Source organism: Cherax quadricarinatus, chromosome 24 (genome assembly GCF_038502225.1).
Source record: "Cherax quadricarinatus isolate ZL_2023a chromosome 24, ASM3850222v1, whole genome shotgun sequence".
In the NCBI taxonomy this organism is placed as follows: domain Eukaryota; kingdom Metazoa; phylum Arthropoda; class Malacostraca; order Decapoda; family Parastacidae; genus Cherax; species Cherax quadricarinatus.
Window position 1 is genome coordinate 10,804,571 of NC_091315.1, and position 20,000 is coordinate 10,824,570.

At 39.0% G+C, this 20,000-nt stretch overlaps 1 protein-coding gene across 1 annotated transcript in view; it reads left to right on the forward strand.

The window, feature by feature from the left end:
• CCT4 (chaperonin containing TCP1 subunit 4) overlaps positions 1 to 20,000 on the forward strand; it is a 96,932-nt gene that overhangs the window by 58,947 nt on the left and 17,985 nt on the right. Inside the window, exons 6-9 of the mRNA XM_070088171.1 lie at positions 4,304 to 4,571; positions 4,911 to 5,077; positions 6,501 to 6,636; positions 12,578 to 12,691. Coding sequence (XP_069944272.1) covers positions 4,304 to 4,571; positions 4,911 to 5,077; positions 6,501 to 6,636; positions 12,578 to 12,691 — 685 coding nt within the window. The remainder of the gene's footprint in view (positions 1 to 4,303; positions 4,572 to 4,910; positions 5,078 to 6,500; positions 6,637 to 12,577; positions 12,692 to 20,000) is intronic.

Here is a 20,000-nt window from a genome sequence, read left to right on the forward strand (position 1 = left end):
TATATATATATATATATAATATATATTTATATATATATATATATATATATATATATACATGGACCCTCGATAACGATATTTTTCACTCCAGATATGTTAGGTCCCAGTACTGACTGAATTTGTTCCCAAAGGAATATTGTGAAGTGATTAGTCCATTTCAGATCCTCAACATACAGTATAATAACGCACTTTTACATAAATACACTTACATAACTGTCATTGGGAGGTGATCATTAGCTTCCACTGTATATATATATATATATATATATATATATATATATATATATATATATATATATATCATACACATGCATACATATAATTATTGACAATTCCTCCCATCCAACTTATTTACTGTTAGTTCACCAACCGGTCGTAAGTCAAATGACGAAGTCCTAACCTTTGAAAATTGCCGTTACATTGCCGTACATACTGGTAGTACATAATGTCAAACTTTTCCTATATAAACTACCTACATAGTACTGTAATGTAATGTACAATCATTATTTCATTTTTTTACCATAATTTTCTTCTATTGTTATATTTTAATTATTTATTTACTGTATATAATGTATACATGGTAGTGAACTGTATTGTAAATTTTACATTGCATACAGTATCGTGTGTTACTGTTATCTTTATGTATTGTCGACACTGGAATGGGAGAATACCACTGGTAGTGTCACCATGCCAGAATGTAGTATAACCTATACCCTAAGTAAAGAGAAACGACTCTGGAACGTGTAATACGTATCCGGCTGGCCGGGTGGGTGATTGGCTGACTGAATGTGTGTCTGTGTGTCTGTCTCTCTCTGTCTGTCTGTCTCTCTCTCTGTCTGTCTCTGTCTCTCTCTCTGTCTGTCTCTGTCTCTCTCTCTGTCTGTCTCTGTCTCTCTCTCTGTCTGTCTCTGTCTCTCTGTCTGTCTCTGTCTCTCTGTCTGTCTCTGTCTCTCTGTCTGTCTCTGTCTCTCTGTCTGTCTCTGTCTTCTGTCTGTCTCTGTCTCTGTCTGTCTCTGCTCCTCTGTCTGTCTCTGTCCTCTGTCTCTGTCTCTGTCTGTCTCTGCCTCTGTCTGTCCCTGTCTCTCTGTCTGTCTCTGTCTCTCTGTCTGTCCTGTCTCTCTGTCTGTCTCTGTCTCTCTGTCTGTCTCTGCTCCTCTGTCTGTCTCTGTCCTCTGTCTGTCTCTGCCCTCTGCCTGTCTCTGCTCTCTGTCTGTCTCTGCCTCTGTCTGCTCTGTCTGTCTCTGCTCTCTGTCTGTCTCTGTCTCTCTGTCTGTCTCTGTCTCTCTGTCTGTCTCTGCTCCTTCTCTCTGTCTCTGTCCTCTCTCTGCCTCTGCCCTCTCTGTCTCTGCCTCTCTCTGTCTCTGTCTCTCTCTCTGTCTCTGCTCTCTCTCTGTCTCTGCCCCTCTCTGTCTCCCGTCTCCTCTCTGTCTCTGTCTCCCTCTCTCTGTCTCTGCTCTCTCTGTCTCTGCTCCTCTGTCTCTGTCTCTCTCTCTGTCTCTGTCTCCTCTGTCTCTGTCTCTCTCTCTGTGTCTGTCTCTCTCTGTGTTTGTCTCTCTCTGTGTCTGTCTGTCTCTCTCTGTCTCTGTCTCTCTCTCTCTGCTCTCTCTCTCTGCCCCTCTCTCTCTGTTTTCTCTCTGTCTCTCTCTCTCCTCTCTCTGCTCTCTCTCTCTCTCTCTGCTCTCTCTCTCTGTTTTCTCTCTCTCTCTCTCTCTGCTCTCTCTCTCTCTCTCTCTCTCTGTCTCTCTTCTCCTCTCTCTGCCCTCTCTCTCTCTCTGTCTCTCTCTCTCTGTCTCTCTCTCTGTCTCTCTCTCTGCCTCTCTCTGCTCTCTCTCTCTCTCTCTCTCTCTCTGTCCTCTCTCTCTGCCTCTCTTCTCTCTCTGTCTCTCTCTCTCTGCTCTCTCTGTCTCTCTCTCTGTCTTTTCTCTGTCTCTCTCTCTCTTTTCTCTCTCTCTCTCTCTCTCTCTTTCTCTCTCTTTGCACGGGTTAATCATCCTACTATGCATAATTACCTAGGATCCCTAATCCAGCAAAGTGCATATTCTGGATCTGTTACTAGTGCTAAATTGAATATATACAATAATATACTACATTATTATTATTACAATAATACATATATATTAATATATTAAACTTAATATAATAATGATGTCCACTCATTACACCTTAAAATATCTGTTAGTTCTTAATGTAGATAGAGGTGGTAAACAAGATTAACCCCTTTCAGGTCAAGGCCAACCTAGTCACGCACTCTAGTGTCCAAGAATTTTCAAAAAAATTTGTTATTGTTTCATGAAATGAGAGAATCTTTTTGTGAAGGTAATAAAACAAAAAGTACGAAATTAGTGAAAATTGACGCAATTATGCCCCGTAATTTTGATGTGTCAGCGATATTTACTTGATCCAAGATTTTTTGGTCTTATTTGACTCTATTTAGGCCAAATTTCATTATTCCAATACCAAATTCTAGCTATTTCACTAGTATTACTTTTTCTATCCATTGAGCACAAGAAATCGCCAAGTCAACTGTTTCAACTACAAATAAATGATCGGAAATGACTAATTTCAATTTAACAAAAGTCTAAAATATTCCATTTCAAATAGGGTCCAGAATAATACAATGCAGGCATTCCTGGCACTAAACTAACATTTCTCTGTCATTAGTCATGTTTTGAGGCTTTACAATAAATTCCATTTTGATTTTATTCAATGAATTTTATTCACACCAAATAGAAGATTTACTGCTATGCAATACTGTAATAATTGTATAAATATCATCACATATTTGTGAATGTATATTAGACCCACCAGCTGACGTATTAGACGTGGTCGCTTTGTTTCTCTTGAATATCGGCAAATTTAACATTTCCGCTACTTTGAGCTCATTTCAGCCATTTCCAGTGCTAAACCAATCAAAATCATCTCTATTTCTGTCATGTCTTCCATTCTATCAAATGAGACCAAGAAGCATAAATACAACTATAAAAACATCTAAACACTGCAAATTTGCTGTTTTAATCAAAAATCATGATTTAGTTTTTCTCATTATCACAGTGTGCTGCAGGATCGTTTTATGTGGGACAATACCATAGATGTATTCTCTCATCTAGGCCAAAATGTACCACTCACAGTTTACATAGTGAGTGAGCATATCGTGATCACTGCTTGACACTTTACCTAAAGCCGTAGATCTACGGGACGGACCCTGAAAGGGTTAAATGAATAAACGGATGAGTGTGTAGAAGGTTGGCGAGTTATGTAAACAAACGTTGTTGTTACCAGCCCGGACACGAAAGATTCCTGTTCACTCTGTCAAGCCAACCAGAAAAACATCTCATATTTGTTAATTTATATGTTTATATGTTATGTAGCATGTTTATTATATAATTTTGAAAAAGAAATCATAGATGGATTAAGCAAAATGTCTATATCAACGTTTTATACACATTTAATGCGCCTCAGTGATTATTGTGTTCTTATCATTATTAATATGGCATCTTCGAGACCAATTACATGCTTAACGAGGCAGTGGAGATGTCTTGTCTGAGGGCAATGTGTGGTGTGAATTTAAAGCAGAGAATCCGTAGTTTGGAGATTAGGAGGAGGTGCAGGATTACCAAAACTTACCCAGAGGGCTGAGGAGGGGTTATTGAGGTGGTTCTGACATGTTGAGAGGATGAAACAAAATAGAATGACTTTTAGAGTGTATAAATCTGTTGTGGAGGAAAGGTTGGAGGGAGGGGGTAAAGGTTTTGTGTGCGAGGGGCTTGGACTTCCAGGAAGCATGCGTGAGCATGTTAGATAGTGAATGGAGACAAATGGTTTTTAGGACTGGACATGCTGTTGGAGTGTGAGCAGGGTAACATTTATGTAGGGATTTGGGGAAACCAGGAGGCCGGACTTGAGTTCTGGAGATGGAAAGTACACTGCCTGCACTCTGAAGTGGGTGTTCATGTTGCAGTTTTATGACTGTAGTATAAGCATGCCTCTGGCAACACAGTAATGGAGTGAATGATGAAAGTTTTTCATTTTCGGGCCACCCTGCCTAGGTGAGAAACGGCTGATGTGTTAGTAAAAACATTTAATAAAAAATGTACCTTGTGTTTAATAAAGACATTTTGTGATAATACACTAATTCACTTAAGGATAAATATTGATACACTAATTCACTTAAGGATAAATATTGATACACTAATTCACTTAAGGATGAATATTGTGCCAAGGAAGGACATCATGCAGTTAGTGTCTTATAACCAGTTGTCATTATGCCTTCAGTTTGCACCAGTAGCTGTTTTTATTTTGCTAGAGATGCTGTGAGTGATTTGGCTCTTCATCTTCTGGCCAAGCAAAAAATAATGGTTGTGAAAGACATAGAACGTGAGGATATAGAGTTTGTTTGTAAAACTCTAGGATGCCGACCAGTTGCTTCTTTGGATCATTTTACGCCAGAGTCCTTGGGTACAGCTGAACTGGCAGAAGAAATTCAAACTGGTAGCAGCAAATTTGTGAAAGTTACAGGAGTGCAGAACACAGGAAGAACTGTATCAATATTGCTGAGAGGTAGCAATAAGCAGGTAAGAATTTTTTTTTAGGGGTGGTAAATAATGACAAGGAATTCTTATGTTCATTACCTGAGTATTTTGAAAATAGCCATTTTATTCAAGGGTGACCTACTGGAGATATTCATTGGGCCCAGCTGGTTGTAACTTGTATTTTATAGAGAAACTGAAAATTGGTATAGATACAAATATTAAACAAATCAAGGATTACCTTGGCATTTTAAAATGTTGATAAAATGTTAATGCAAATAATAAAAGGATGCTGAACAATTACTAGAAGTTGTCTTACATATTCCTCTTAATGAATCTTATTAAATGTACTTTATAGTATTAGATTTTTATTTTACATTTAAGGTTTTGGAGGAAGCTGACAGATCACTTCATGATGCACTTTGTGTGATTCGCTGCTTAGTTAAAAAGAGGTTCCTCATTCCTGGTGGTGGAGCGCCTGAGGCAGAGTTGTCTGTCAAGTTAACACAGTATGCACACACACTGAAAGGCATGGATGCATACTGCTTCCGGTAAGGATTTGACAAATGCATTTACTTAAATTGAGATAAAAAAAAATATTAAATGGCTGCAATTGGCAGGTGACCTTGTCCATGACTTGCATATCTCCAGATAATAACAGTAAAAGCTAATGCCATGCAAGTGTTCAGAAGTAAAGACAATAGGAGTTCATTCATGTCTTGTAAGTGTAAAGGATAACAGGGAGGTCTAAAGCCTAAAGTTCACCTCCCAATGAACTTAAGTGTCATATATGAGTGCCTCTGCAAAGACTGATTATGTATGAATGATGATGAAAGTTTTTTCTCCCTTTTTAGGTTTTACTTTCTTTTTGGGTCACCCTTCCTCGGGAAACGGCTGACTTGTTAAAAAAAAAAAAATTCCGTATATACTGCATATCAAGCCAAAAATGATTACCCAATTAAGTTCATAGGGAGATGAACTAAGGCTTTGAACCTGCCTGTTATCCTTCACACTAACAAGACATGAATAAACTACTGTCTTTACTTTTAAACACTTGCATGGCATTAACTTTTACTGTATGTGTATTATCTAGTTCATTTCACTTTATTCTAATATCGAAGTGTTTACTAATGTGTGTGCTTTAGTTTTGTGTACCTTTTCCATGTGTCCTGTCTCAAAGGAGTGTTATCTATCCTGGTGAGGGACTCTTGATCTAAGCAAGTGAAGTGAATCTATCCTTCCTTACCTTGGATTGAGCTTGATTGTGTATCATTCACCAGTGCTGTATAACCTATAAAGGTTTAGTGCTTTCCCATATGTATACATCTTTGTGGATCCCTTGTTGGTAAAGTGCCTCTTCTTGCCAATCTTTTGAGTGCCTAAAGCACAATTTATATTAAATGATTGGTCTCCAGGTGGCAGTCTGCATACTAAATAATTATTTAACATGCAGTGGTGCCAGGTGGCCGTCTGTATATTAAATAATTGGTCTTAAGGTGGCAGTCTGCATATTAAATAATTGGTCTCCATGTGGCAATCTGTATATTAAATGTTTTTTAGGTGAAGGTAGTTTTTTGTGAGTTTATACATTTCTGAAGCTCTGTCTTATGTTTACCACTCTAATGTGTGTTGATGTTATGTTCATGATGTCTGTGTTTTTGGAGACAATGGCAGTGTCGGCATCGTGTTTGATAGTGTTGGTTGATCTAATAACTTGTGTCATGCATCGTCTCCTCAGTTTATAGTGCTCATGGTACAGAAGTTGGTGGTGCCTGGAATCTTCAGTTAATAAACAAACAAGAACTATCAAACATAACAAGGGATTGTAAATGGTATGGTGTTATTTAAAAGCTGTGGAAAAGATACTTGTACAGTTTCTGGCTCTGCTTATTTTTGCTTTCTGGTGTACGGCTTGCTTAGGAAAGTGAAAAATGGTGTATTTAATGAAGTACGTAACTGTTTGTTCAATTGCAGAGCCTTTGCTGAATCACTGGAGGTAATCCCAGGTATATTGGCTGAAAATGCTGGTCTTAGCCCCATCTCAACAGTTACTGAGCTGCGTAACAGACATGCTCGTGGGGAAACGCATGCTGGAATCAATGTTCGCAAGGTAGGAAATCTATTTGTAAAAGTGCTAGAGGTTAATGAGCAACTTTTGAGAATAAGTCATATGGTAGTACTGGTCATCGCAATGTGAATTATGATGCCAGTAATGCAGCTGGAAAGTTTTCATGTATTTTATGCGTTTTGTTTAATGTAATAAAAAGTCAGAATATGTTTAATAATACCCTCCTCTGAGAGGAGGCAGTGCATACAGCTTTATGAAGTGGCACTGCAGTAAACCCTGTGGTGCCTTCAAGCTAACATTTTATTATCCTGTGCATATGTTGAATTATATACTTGGTCTGCATGACTGATGCGGATTGTGATAAAGAAAATGTGAACAGATTATTGGTTACAAATGCAAGAGTGTAGGACTTAAAACTGTAAATGTGCATTATTTTGTTTCATGTTTGCATAGAATTCCATAGAATTGCATAGAATGTACAGCATGTTCACATTATCGAAAACCTAAAAGGCAATTACTCAGTTTCATCTGGAGACTAAAAGAGAGGTTAAAAGAGTATTAAGGAAGTAAAAGGAGGGCAAATGAGAGAGTGATATTAGTAAATTGAGAAGGCCTAGGAAATGAATGACTTTAAGTTAAAAACATAAGAGGGGAGTTATTAGATGGAGTGAATATTTTTAGATATTAAATGTTGATGAAGAGAGGCAGTGATTTCATGTATTGCCTAGGGAATTGTAACATTTTTTAGGAGTGAGGAAGAGCCAGATGTGAGTGTGGGGGAGGTGTATGAGGCAGTGGGTAAAATGAAAGGGGGTAAAGTAGCTGGGATTGATGGGTTAAGACAGAAATGTTAACAGCAGGTAGGGATGTAATTTTGGAGTGTTCGTAAATATATGAAAGGAATGAAGGTACCTAGGGATTGGCAGAGTTCATAGTTCCTCTGTATAAAAGAAATGGGAACAAAAGACTGTTAAGAATTATAGAGGAATAAGCCTGTCGAGTTTACCAGGAAAAGTGTATGGTATAATTATTATTAACCCTTTGACTGTCGCAACCACCAATCCTGAGGTGTCTCCTGGTGTCGCAAAATTTAAAAAGAAAAAAAAAAAATTCTTATGAAATGATAGAGAATCTTTTCCCGATTGTAATGACACCAAAAAAACGAAATTTTATGAAAACTGACGGAATTATGCTCTCGCGAAGTTAGCGACCTCGGCGCCGTTTACAAATCGGCGATTTCGCCCACTTTGAGCCCTATTTTCGGCTAATTCCATTGTTCCAGTTGCCCAAACTCATAGCTATTTCTTTAGAACTCCATTTTTTCTATCGATTGAGTACAAGAAACTGTCTATTTACCGATATCAACTACCTAATAATGTGGTCAGAAATTTGCAATTTGGCCAATTTCACAAAAACTAAAAAATATGACAATTTCAAAATAAGGTCCAGAATGAACAATGCAGACATTCCTGGCTCTAAAATAACATTTTCTTTGCTCATCAGTCATGTCTCCAGGCCCCTCTGATATTACTCTTGCTTTCTATTTTGAATTTTTATTCAAACAAAAAATAGAAGACTTACTATTATGCAGACTACTGCAATACTGTAATAATTGTATAAATAACATCAACCCATTCATGACTGCATACTAGAATGGCTAGTTGGACATTTATTGGACAATGGCATCATTTGTTTACTTTTGAACATTGGCAAAAATCAAACATTTCCCCTACTTTGAGCTCCATTTCTAGGCTCTTTTTATAGTAAAATCAATCAAAATCACCTCTATTTCTGTAATACGTTTTCCATTCTATCAAATGAGACCAAGAAAACGAGAATACAACCATAAATACTATACGAAAATAGACCACAAAGTCGGCATTTTAATTAAAAAAACGGTCGGAGTTTTTTTTTTCTCATTATGCACTGCGTGCTCCAGGATTTTTTTTATATGGTGCACACTGACCACACAGACCCATTCTCTCACATGTGGGCCTACCAGCTTTCTCCTGCTTGATTTGAAGCCGCTAGAATTTATGAGTACAGGAGGGCCCCAATTATACGGCTGGTTAGGTTCCAGGCTACCGCCGTAAAGTGGAACACCCTTTTTTTCCACTTACAAATACATACAAACACTAGATAACAAGTTTACACTAACATATATTAAGTTAGCAATAGAACCAGGCATCAAAAAACAATAAAAAAGTACAATACACACATAGTGCACTCATTACTTACCTTAAAATATTTATAGTCTTAATCTAGGGTGAGACAAGTAGTATTTATTGTAAGAAATCAAGTGTGGTATGTATGGTAGTCAGCCAGGCTACCATACCAGGCCACCCCACCCACACATACAATTCTATGATATTTGAGCATCCCAGAGCGATAAAATGTATATACAGTTCACTCATTACTTACCTTAAAATATAGGGTGAGATGAGTAGTATTTATTGTAAAAAATCAAGTGTGGTATGTATGGTGTCAGCCGGGCTACCATACCAGGCCAACCCACCTATGGAAAATTTTCTAGGGTGCTTATCGGTATGTACCTCAACATTATATACATACAAGTAATCTCATTGGGAGACAACCATATTGTTTACCGTAGTCACCCCGTGTAGACATGTGAGAAAACTTAACCACCTCTGGTCACTACAGGTGGCCCCTTCGACCTCACAATCTTATCCATATCTATCCGAGACCAGTATGGATTGGATAGCACCCACAAGTACGGTGCTACTAATTAATTGTGGACTGTATATATTATATTAGTTTAGCTGAATGAAGGGGGGGGGGTAGGATACACATGGATACATCCATCAAGGAAAAACATTTGTACATAATCCCACCACTTACCAGATGTTCTCTGGTGGTCACTTGATGTAGCTGGATCACTCATAACCTATCCAATTACAACATAACCTAACTGGCCAGCATGAGTCTGTTATAACTAGAAGGGTTACTTAACTGTGGGTGATTGATACTCCTTTTTCCTCCATTCACCATCTCATTTCGATGTCCTGCTACACCGACACGGTTCTCATTCCGGCAGCACGAGGTATCCGTCGGTTTGTCCCGGTTTAGAAGTCGTGATTCCATAAATCTTCATTATCCCCGGTACGAGAGTCACACGTTCACTTGGAGCAGGGCGCTCTATTTCACATCCCGCATTCTCTTAACTCAATGTTATTATCACTGATTACATTACCATTCACAAGACGATTTAACGTCTCATAACTATTATACAAATTAGAGGTCACTCCATTAAGATCTGAGGCCGATGAGCGAGGATTAACACACGGGTATTTCCCCTGGACACACACCATGGCCGTGCACCTGCCACCCGCTCGAACATTATTCACTAATTTTACCACCCCTTTACGGTGGTCTCGTAAATCACGTTCCCTCACTCTTCACTAGGGACAGTCACGACACTTCCTATTATGAATTGAGGCCTATATTGATCCTTAGGCCCCCGTGAACGCCAGTTTCCTCATTCCCGGTTTTCTCAACCTCCTCACCCATTCAAAACACTCCCGCCACCTGCCTCCCCCAGCTCGACCCCCCACCCCCCTGCACATCTGCGCAGGCGCAGCGGGAACCCAGCTGATTTCATTAAAAATGCAAATACATTTTGACCCAAATCAGCACATTAAACACTTATTAGACACTATAGCTTCGGAAATTAAATAATTTCCACACCACCTACACATAATATTCTATTACATTTAAGCATCCCAGAGCGATAAAATGTATAAACAGTTCGCTCATTACTTACCTTAAAATATTTGTAGTCTTAATGTAGGGTCAGGAGTAAGTAAATGAGATAAAACGAATAAATGAGAGAGAGAAAGAATGAGTGCATGAGAGAGGACAGGCGCAGAGTTATGTAAACAAACCAGGCGAAGGTAAGTTTTGTAAACGAAGTGTACACATCTGGTTTGTGTACAAGTTACATTGTGTACAGGTTGTCTCTACATTGATGCGGTAGAATAAATAAAGAAGAACACTCCCATGCTCATGTAACATCATTTTGAGAAGAAATGATGCTCTGAGTGAAGGCAATGGAAATAAGTCACTCTGACTTTTTTGGGTTATCCTAGGTTCTTTACACATATGTTGTTATGTATGATAATCTATGTAACTGTATTTGTGTATACCTGAATAAACTTACTTACATACATGCAAAAGGAATAATTTTCTACAGTTACCCCCAGTAACACATTTTCTCTTATGTTAGATTAGAGAAAATGTTATTCTTGGCATCACTTGTACAAGTTATCTGGCTACCACATCTCATATTTATGTTTATTTATTCTATTGTAGGGTGTATTTATCATCTTTTTATGTTATGTATCGTGTTTATTATATAATTTTGAAAAAAAATATCATGGATGGATTAATGAAAATGTGTATATTAACGTAATATACAACATTTAATGAGACTCGGTGATTATTATTATTATTATTATTAGCATTTCTAATATGGCGTCACTTGTGCAAGTCATCTGCTACCACATCTCATATTTATGTTTATTTATTCTATTGTGGGGTGTATTTATCATCTTTTTATGTTATGTATCGTGTTTATTATATAATTTTGAAAAAATATCATAGATGGATTAATGAAAATGTGTATTTAACGTAATATACGACATTTAAATGAGACTCGATGATTATTATTATCATTACTAATATGACGTCTGGAGACATAAGACACACTTACTGATTTTAATGTGTACCTGCATGCCAGCACAGTATGTAAGTTTATTTAAGTACAGGTATACATAAGTATAATTATCAGAGTATATATAAAATATGAAATAACTTTTAAAAACATTTGAAATTTTGGAGTTTCCAGACAAAATGGAGAGACTTAGTGCTTACTGAGCTCACGAAGAATGTAAACAAACAAGGTGGGGCGCAGTGACCGTATTAGAAAGTCAGGTGGGGGGAGCCGTATAGCGAGTTTTGGTCATAATTTGAAATGACCGTATTAGCGGAATGCCGTAAAGTGAAACGCCGTAAAGCGGGGCCCTGCTGTATATACATGTATACGTCAAACACGGTACCTCATAAGACGTATATATACGGCCGCGACAGTCAAAGGGTTAAAAGAGTTAAGGGTAAGACAGATCAGGATCACAGATGAGCAAGGTTGTTTTAGGAAGGGTAAGGGATGTGTAGACAAGCATTTACACTGAAGCATGTAAGTGAATGATATTTAGATAAGGGCAAGGAAGTCTTCGTTGCATATTTTAAATTAGAAAAGGCACATGATAGGATGGATAGGAAAGCAATGTGATGGATGTTGCAAGTGTATGGAATAGGTGTTAGGTTACTTAAAGCAATCAAGAGTTTTTTAGGGATGCATGCTGTCACCATGGTTGATTAACATATTTATAGATGGGGTTGCAAACGAAGTGAAGAAGTGAATGCTAGGGTATTGGGGAGAGGTGTGGGATTGAAAGATAAAGAATCTAATACAAAGTGGGAGGTGTCACAGCTGCTTTTTGCTGATGACAAGGTGTTTTTGGATGATTGTGAGGTGAAGTTGCCAAAGTTGGATGAATTGGGAGGGTTTGTAAAGAAGAAAATTTAAAGGGGACATAAGAAAGAACAGGGTGATGAGGGTAACAAAAAAAAATTAGGTAATGAAAGATTGGATACCAAATTGGAAGGAAGGAGTATGGAGAAAGTGATGTGTCCAGATATTTTAATAAATTAATCATAATGGCAGCAAGTTCGGTAATTAAAAATTAAGATGCTGTAGTGGAAAATTGGTAATGGCAGCAAATTAATAATGTTAGCAACTTTATGGTAAAGTAAATAAATAAACCCAATAGCTTGTGCTATGAAAATCATGCAACTGAAACATTTGGTTTCCTCAGTGTACCGTGTTCAGTAGGTCTAGACTAATATTAATGACACTGGTAATTATTACTCCATTTCTACTAATGTATCATTTTTGTTTTTGTAGGGAAGTATCAGCAACATCATTGAAGAAAATGTACTGCAGCCCCTCTTAGTTTCTACCTCAGCCATAACACTTGCTGCCGAGTGTGTTCGCTCAATCCTCAAGATTGATGATATTGTGAGTAATTTTGCATGTCTCTTGACAAATATTAACACCTATCATTAGCAGAATGTTTAGGGTAGGCTTCTCAGAGCTCACTGATTCAGAAAAAGCATGAATTTGATGCTGAAGCTATTTTGAAAAGTTGATATTTTATCACATGAGTTTATAAAGCTCTTCAGGCATTATATACTCAAACACTACTTGCCTGTTTGTGGCTGCAGAGGTTGATTCTCAGATGCTGGCCTCACCTCTTCTATTTTACCACTCTCTGTATTCACTCTCTTGTAGCTTTGTGGGCTTTGTTCCTGCTCTTGGTTATGTATGGAACCTGCCTCAACCACTTTCAAGATTATTCCACTTCCCAGCCCCCCATAAGACTGAAGAAATACTTCCTAACATCCCTGTAACTCAACTGTCTTGAACTTCAAGCTGTGTCCGAGTTCCCATTTCTTGCCTCAAACAGCATATCCCTGTCTACCTTATCAGTCTCCCTGAATATTTTATATATATTGACCCCCACCCCTTCCTTCTGGGTTCTTCTGTCCTACAATGTCATAAGATTTGATTCCATTAGCCTTTTCCTGTAGCTCATGCCCCTTAGCTCAAACAAACCTTTTTGCATACTTTTGCATTTTGTCCACTTTCTTAATTAACATACATTCTCAGGTGTGGGTTCCACAATGGTGTTGCAAACACCTAGATGGGTTTGATGTGTATGTTGTATTGTTGATATTCCTGAAGATTACTTGTAGATATGTCAGATGAGCATTGGCTGCATAGGCATAGTCCAGATGGAATGTATCAAAGAAATGTTGTGGTATGGTTCTGCTAATCAAGACCTGAGAAAGGAAATAGTAATCTCAAGCTTACACCTTTGCTGATTACATATTTGAACAGCTAACCACTGAAAGTGTCAAGGTACTTGGTTATCATATACAACCTGAATCTAAATAAGAACATACAAGGTAAGAATTTGATGCATCAACCAGGATTATACTAAAGCTCTTAAGAGATTAAACCATGTAAATATACATGGGGAGAACTTGAGCACTAGTTATGGAGATCCAAGTTATTTGACTCTGCATTAAAAAAAAAACTAAAGGATGAACCTTCAAGAAATTCAGCAGTGTAAATAAAACTTAAAACATGTAAAATAAATGGGTTGCGGATTTTCTCGAGCAAATTACCAGTGCATACTGACTTGCTGCAACCTTGTAGAAATGGAGCTGAAATATAGGGGGCAGACAGCAGTTCCAGTACTCAAGGAATGCAATTATCTACAAGGTCAACAGGCAAGCCACCTTAGAAAATTGAGCTTTTCACCCTGAAATGCAGGAAAGTATTGAAATTTGTACCTGCCTGTAGGAAAATAAACTAGATTTTGTGAAAGCATTTGAATCTAATGTTAGTGAAAATCTGAACAAAAATTACATCTTGTACCAAAAAACAGGAGAAAAGGACATGAAAATGGATATACTAAAGGAAGAAGGTTGCTACTCGAGACGCATCAGGTACTGATAAGCAAGAGCAAAACTGGACTTCTCAGACAATAATAGACATACCTGGCGCATATAAAAAGATTCCAATGCCTTTTTAGCTGAACGAGATGAAAAGTGAAGAATCAGTAAGGCACATAGGTGGCAGGGACCCCTGACAAAACAGTTAATAAAGAGATTAAAAGCCGAGCTGGGCCTTGTGCAAGCTACTATAGTTGTCAGATGCCTGGAGACAGGAGACCCTAAACTACCGACCTGCATCCCTCATAAATATGCACTGAAAAAAGAAAAGGCTTATATTGCTTGCATGTTTAATGTAAATTTGGTATCAGTGTATTCCATGGTTGATTAGTATTATTGTAATGCTATTGATTCTCTAGGGGTTGTAAAAGAAGTAAATGCTAGGGTGTTGGGGAGAGGGGTGGGGTTAAAATTTGGGGAATCAAATACAAAATGGGAGTTGACAGAGTTACTTTTTGCTGATGATACTGTGCTTTTGAGAAATTCTAAAGAAAAGTTGCAAAGGTTAGTGGACGAGTCTGGGAGGATGTGTCAAGGTATTAAGTTGAGAGTGAACATAAATAAGAGGAAGGTGATGAGAGTATCAAACAATTTAGATAAAGAAAAATTGGACATCACAGTCGAGAGAGGGAGTATGGAAGAAGTGAATGTTTTCAGATATTTGGGAGTTGACTTGTTAGTGGATGAGTTTATGAAGGATAGGTTAACCATAGAATTGATGAAGGAAAAAGTGAGTGGTGCATTGAAGTATCTGTGGAGACAAAAAGAAGGTTATCCATGGAAGCAAAGAAGGGTATATACAAGAGTATAGTGGTACCAACACTTAACGTGTTTGGGTGTGAAGCATGGATTGTAAATGCTGCAGCAAGGAGGCTGGAGGCAGGGCAATGTGTGCTGTAAATATGCACAGAATTCGTAGTGTTGAAATTAGGAGGTTTGGAGTTACTAAAAGTATTAGTTGAGAGGGCTGAAGAGGGGTTGTTGAGGTGGTTTGGTCATTTGAGAGAGAGAGTGGAACGAAGTAGAATGACTTGGAGAGCGTATAACTCTGTAGGGGAAGGAAGGCGGGGTAGGGGTTGTCCTTGGGTGGCCTGGCGGCTAAAGCTCCCGCTTCACACACGGAGGGCCCGGGTTCGATTCCCAGCGGGTGGAAACATTCTGACACGTTTCCATACACCTGTCTTGTTCACCTAGCAGCAAATAGGTACCTGGGTGTTAGTCGACTGGTGTGGGTCGCATTCTGGGGGACAAGATTGAGGACCCTAATGGAAATAAGTTAGACAGTCCTCGATGACGCACTGACTTTCTTGGGTTTCCTGGGTGGCTAACCCTCCGGGGTTAAAAATCCGAACGAAATCTTATCTTACCTTTGAAGAGGTGGGAGGGAGGTGGTAAAGGAGGTTTTATGGGCAAGGGGCTTGGATTTCCAGCAAGCATGCATGAGCTTGTTAGATGGGCATGAATGGAGATGAATGGTTTTTGGGACGTGACGAGCTGTTGGAGTGTGAGCAGGGTAATATTTTGTGACGGGATTCAGGGAAACCGGTTAGCTGGACTTGGATCTTGGAAATGGTAAATGCAATGCCTGTGCTTTCAAGGAGGGGTTTGGGATATTGGCAATTTGGAGGGACATCTAAACTGTCATATCTGAGCGCCTCTGCAAAGACAGTGATTATGTATGAGTGATGATGAAAGTGTTGAATAATGTTGAAAGTTATTTTTTCTTTCTTTTTGGGTCACCCTGCCTCGGTGGGAAATGGCCGATGTGTTAAAAAAAAAAAAATCCAAATATTCAGTTAAGGTACCGAAGATTCTGAATTCTACTGCTGTAATTTTCTTCATCCATTTTGACAAAATATAGCTTAAATCTGCACCTTCAAACTTATTTCTGGTTCTGTAATGTGTCTACATTGGGAGGTACTACCTACAGTATGTATAGTATATCCAGTATTATTATTACAATCAAAACTAAGCACTAAATCCACAAAGGTCATACAGTGCTGCTATATTTAGATAATTATAGAATACACACTTTACTTTTCTCTCAGAATATTTCTGAGGATGGTTGACCAAATGGTTCTACTACAGTTCTTTGACAAAAGATATTTTAGAATTGAAGGTTCGTTAGTTGAAGTACAGTGGAACTTTGACTTATGAGTGTCCCAAGATACGAGCTGTCGATTTTTTGCTCTGAGTTATGAGCCAACATCCAAGTTACGAGTGAGCTTGCCCCCATTTCCCACCTTAATCCACAACCTTCACACCTTGATTGTTTATCTACGATTTCACGCTTTAATTCCATGGACATCATCCTCTTTTTCTTCTCAAAACTGTTCTTTGCACTTACTTTCTTAGGACCCATGGTTAGAAAAAAGAAATGTGGCAAAACAACTGCACAAAATGCAAGGAAAACACAAGAAATACTTCCATGGCGAGGTAAACAGTGCACTGAGTTGGCGGTGTTCTGAAGCTCCTCATAATTCTATTATTATTATTATTGTTGTTATTATTAATTTAGAGAAGTGAAACTCCTTTATTATTAATATTATTATTATTATTATCTTTTTTTTTTATTAACACATTGGCCGATTCCCACCAAGGCAGGGTGGCCCAAAAAAGAAACTTTCACCATCATTCACTCCATCACTGTCTTGCCAGAAGGGCGTTTTACACTACAGTTTTTAAACTGCAACATTAACACCCCTCCTTCAGAGTGCAGGCACTGTACTTCCCATCTCCAGGACTCGAGTCCGGCCTGCCGGTTTCCCTGAATCCCTTCATAAATGTTACTTTGCTCACATTCCAACAGCACGTCAAGTATTAAAAACCATTTGTCTCCATTCATTCCTATCAAACACGCTCACACATGCCCGCTGGAAGTCCAAGCCCCTCGCACACAAAACCTCCTTTCCCCTCCCTCCAACCTTTCCTAGGCCGACCCCTACCCCGCCTTCCTTCTGCTACAGACTGATACATTCTTGAAGTCATTCTGTTTCTCTCCATTCTCTCTACATGTCCGAACCACCTCAACAACCCTTCCTCAGCCCTCTGGACAACAGTTTTGGTAATCCCGCACCTCCTCCTAACTTCCAAACTACGAATTCTCTGCATTATATTCACACCACACATTGCCCTAAGACATGACATCTCCACTGCCTCCAGCCTTCTCCTCGCTGCAACATTCATCACCCATGCTTCACACCCATATAAGAGCTTTGGTAAAACTATACTCTCATACATTCCCCTCTTTGGCTCCAAGGACAAAGTTCTTTGTCTCCACAGACTCCTAAGTGCACCGCTCACCCTTTACCCCTCATCGGTTCTATGATTCACCTCATCTTTCATAGATCCATCCACTGACACGTCCACTCCCAGATATCTGAATACATTCACCTCCTCCATACTCTCTCCCTCCAATCTGATATCCAATCTTTCATCACCTAATCTTTTTGTTATCCTCATAACCTTACTCTTTCCTGTATTCACTTTTAATTTTCTTCTTTTACATACCCTACCAAATTCATCCAACAACCTCTGCAACTTCTCTTCAGAATCACCCAAGAGCACAGTGTCATCAGCAAAGAGCAACTGTGACAAGTCCCACTTTGTGTGATTCTTTATCTTTTAACTCCACACCTCTTGCCAAGACCCTCGCATTTACTTCTCTTACAACCCCATCTATAAATATATTGAACAACCACGGTGACATCACACATCCTTGTCTAAGGCCTACTTTTACTGGGAAATAATCTCCCAAGCCCATGATGACACTCTTCAGGTCACTTGTTCTATCTAGGCTGGAATATTGCTGCACACTAACAGCACCTTTGAAGGCAGGTGAAATTGCTGACCTAGAAAATGTACAGAGAACCTTTACGGCGCGCATAACGGAGATAAAACACCTCAATTACTGGGAGCGCTTGAGGTTCCTAAACCTGTATTCCCTGGAACGCAGGAGGGAGAGATACATGATTATATACACCTGGAAAATCCTAGAGGGACTAGTACCGAACTTGCACACGAAAATCACTCACTACGAAAGCAAAAGACTTGGCAGACGATGCAACATCCCCCCAATGAAAAGCAGGGGTGTCACTAGCACGTTAAGAGACCATACAATAAGTGTCAGAGGCCCGAGACTGTTCAACTGCCTCCCAGCATACATAAGGGGGATTACCAACAGACCCCTGGCAGTCTTCAAGCTGGCACTGGACAAGCACCTAAAGTCAGTTCCTGATCAGCCGGGCTGTGGCTCGTACGTTGGTTTGCGTGCAGCCAGCAGCAACAGCCTGGTTGATCAGGCTCTGATCCACCAGGAGGCCTGGTCACAGACTGGGCCACGGGGGCGTTGACCCCCGGAACTCTCTCCAGGTAAACTCCCAGGTACATACTCTAATTTGAGCCTCACTATCCTCGTAAAAACTCTTCACTGCTTTCAATAACCTACCTCCTATACCATACATCTGCCACATTGCCCCCCCTATCCACCCTGTCATACGCCTTTTCCAAATCCATAAATGCCACAAAAACCTTTTTGCCCTTATCTAAATACTGTTCACTTATGTTTCACTGTAAACACCTGGTCCACACACCCCCTACCTTTCCTAAAGCTGCCTTGTTCATCTGCTATCCTATTCTCCGTCTTACTCTTAATTCTTTCAATAATAACTCTACCATACACTTTACCAGGTATACTCAACAGACTTATCCTCCTATAATTTTTGCACTCTCTTTTGTCCCCTTTGCCTTTATACAAAGGAACTATGCATGCTCTCTGCCAATCCCTAGGTACCTTACCCTCTTCCATACATTTATTAAATAATAGCACCAACCACTCCAAAATTATATCCCCACCTGCTTTTAACATTTCTATCTTTATCCCATCAATCCCAGCTGCCTTACCCCCTTTCATTTTACCTACTGCCTCACGAACTTCCCCCACACTCACAACTGGCTCTTCCTCACTCCTACAAGATGTTATTCCTCCTTGCCCTATACACGAAATCACAGCTTCCCTATCTTCATCAACATTCAACAGTTCCTCAAAATATTCCCTCCATCTTCCCAATACCTCTAACTCTCCATTTAATAACTCTCCTCTCCTATTTTTAAGTGACAAATCCATTTGTTCTCTAGGCTTCCTTAACTTTTTAATCTCACTCCAAAACTTTTTCTTATTTTGAACAAAATTTGTTGATAACATCTCAGCCACTCTCTCATTTTCTCTTTTTACATTGCTTCACCACTCTCTTAACCTCTCTCTTTCTCCATATACTCTTCTCTCCTTGCATCACTTCTACTTTGTAAAAACTTCTCATATGCTAACTTTTTCTCCCTTACTACTCTCTTTACATCATCATTCCACCAGTCGCTCCTCTTCCCTCCCACACCCACTTTCCTGTAACCACAAACTTCTGCTGAACACTCTAACACTACACTTTTAAACCTACCCCATACCTCTTCGACCCCATTGCATATGCTCTCATTAGCCCATCTATCCTCCAATAGTTGTTTATATCTTACCCTAACTGCCTCCTCTTTTAGTTTATAAACCTTCACCTCTCTCTTACCTGATGCTTCTATTCTCCTTGTATCCCATCTACATTTTACTCTCAGTGTAGCTACAACTAAAATGTGATTTGATATATCTGTGGCCCCTCTATAAACATGTACATCCTGAAGTCTACTCAACAGTCTTTTATCTATCAATACATAATCCAACAAACTACTGTCATTTTGCCCTACATCATATCTTGTATACTTATTTATCCTCTTTTTCTTAAAATATGTATTACCTATAACTAAAC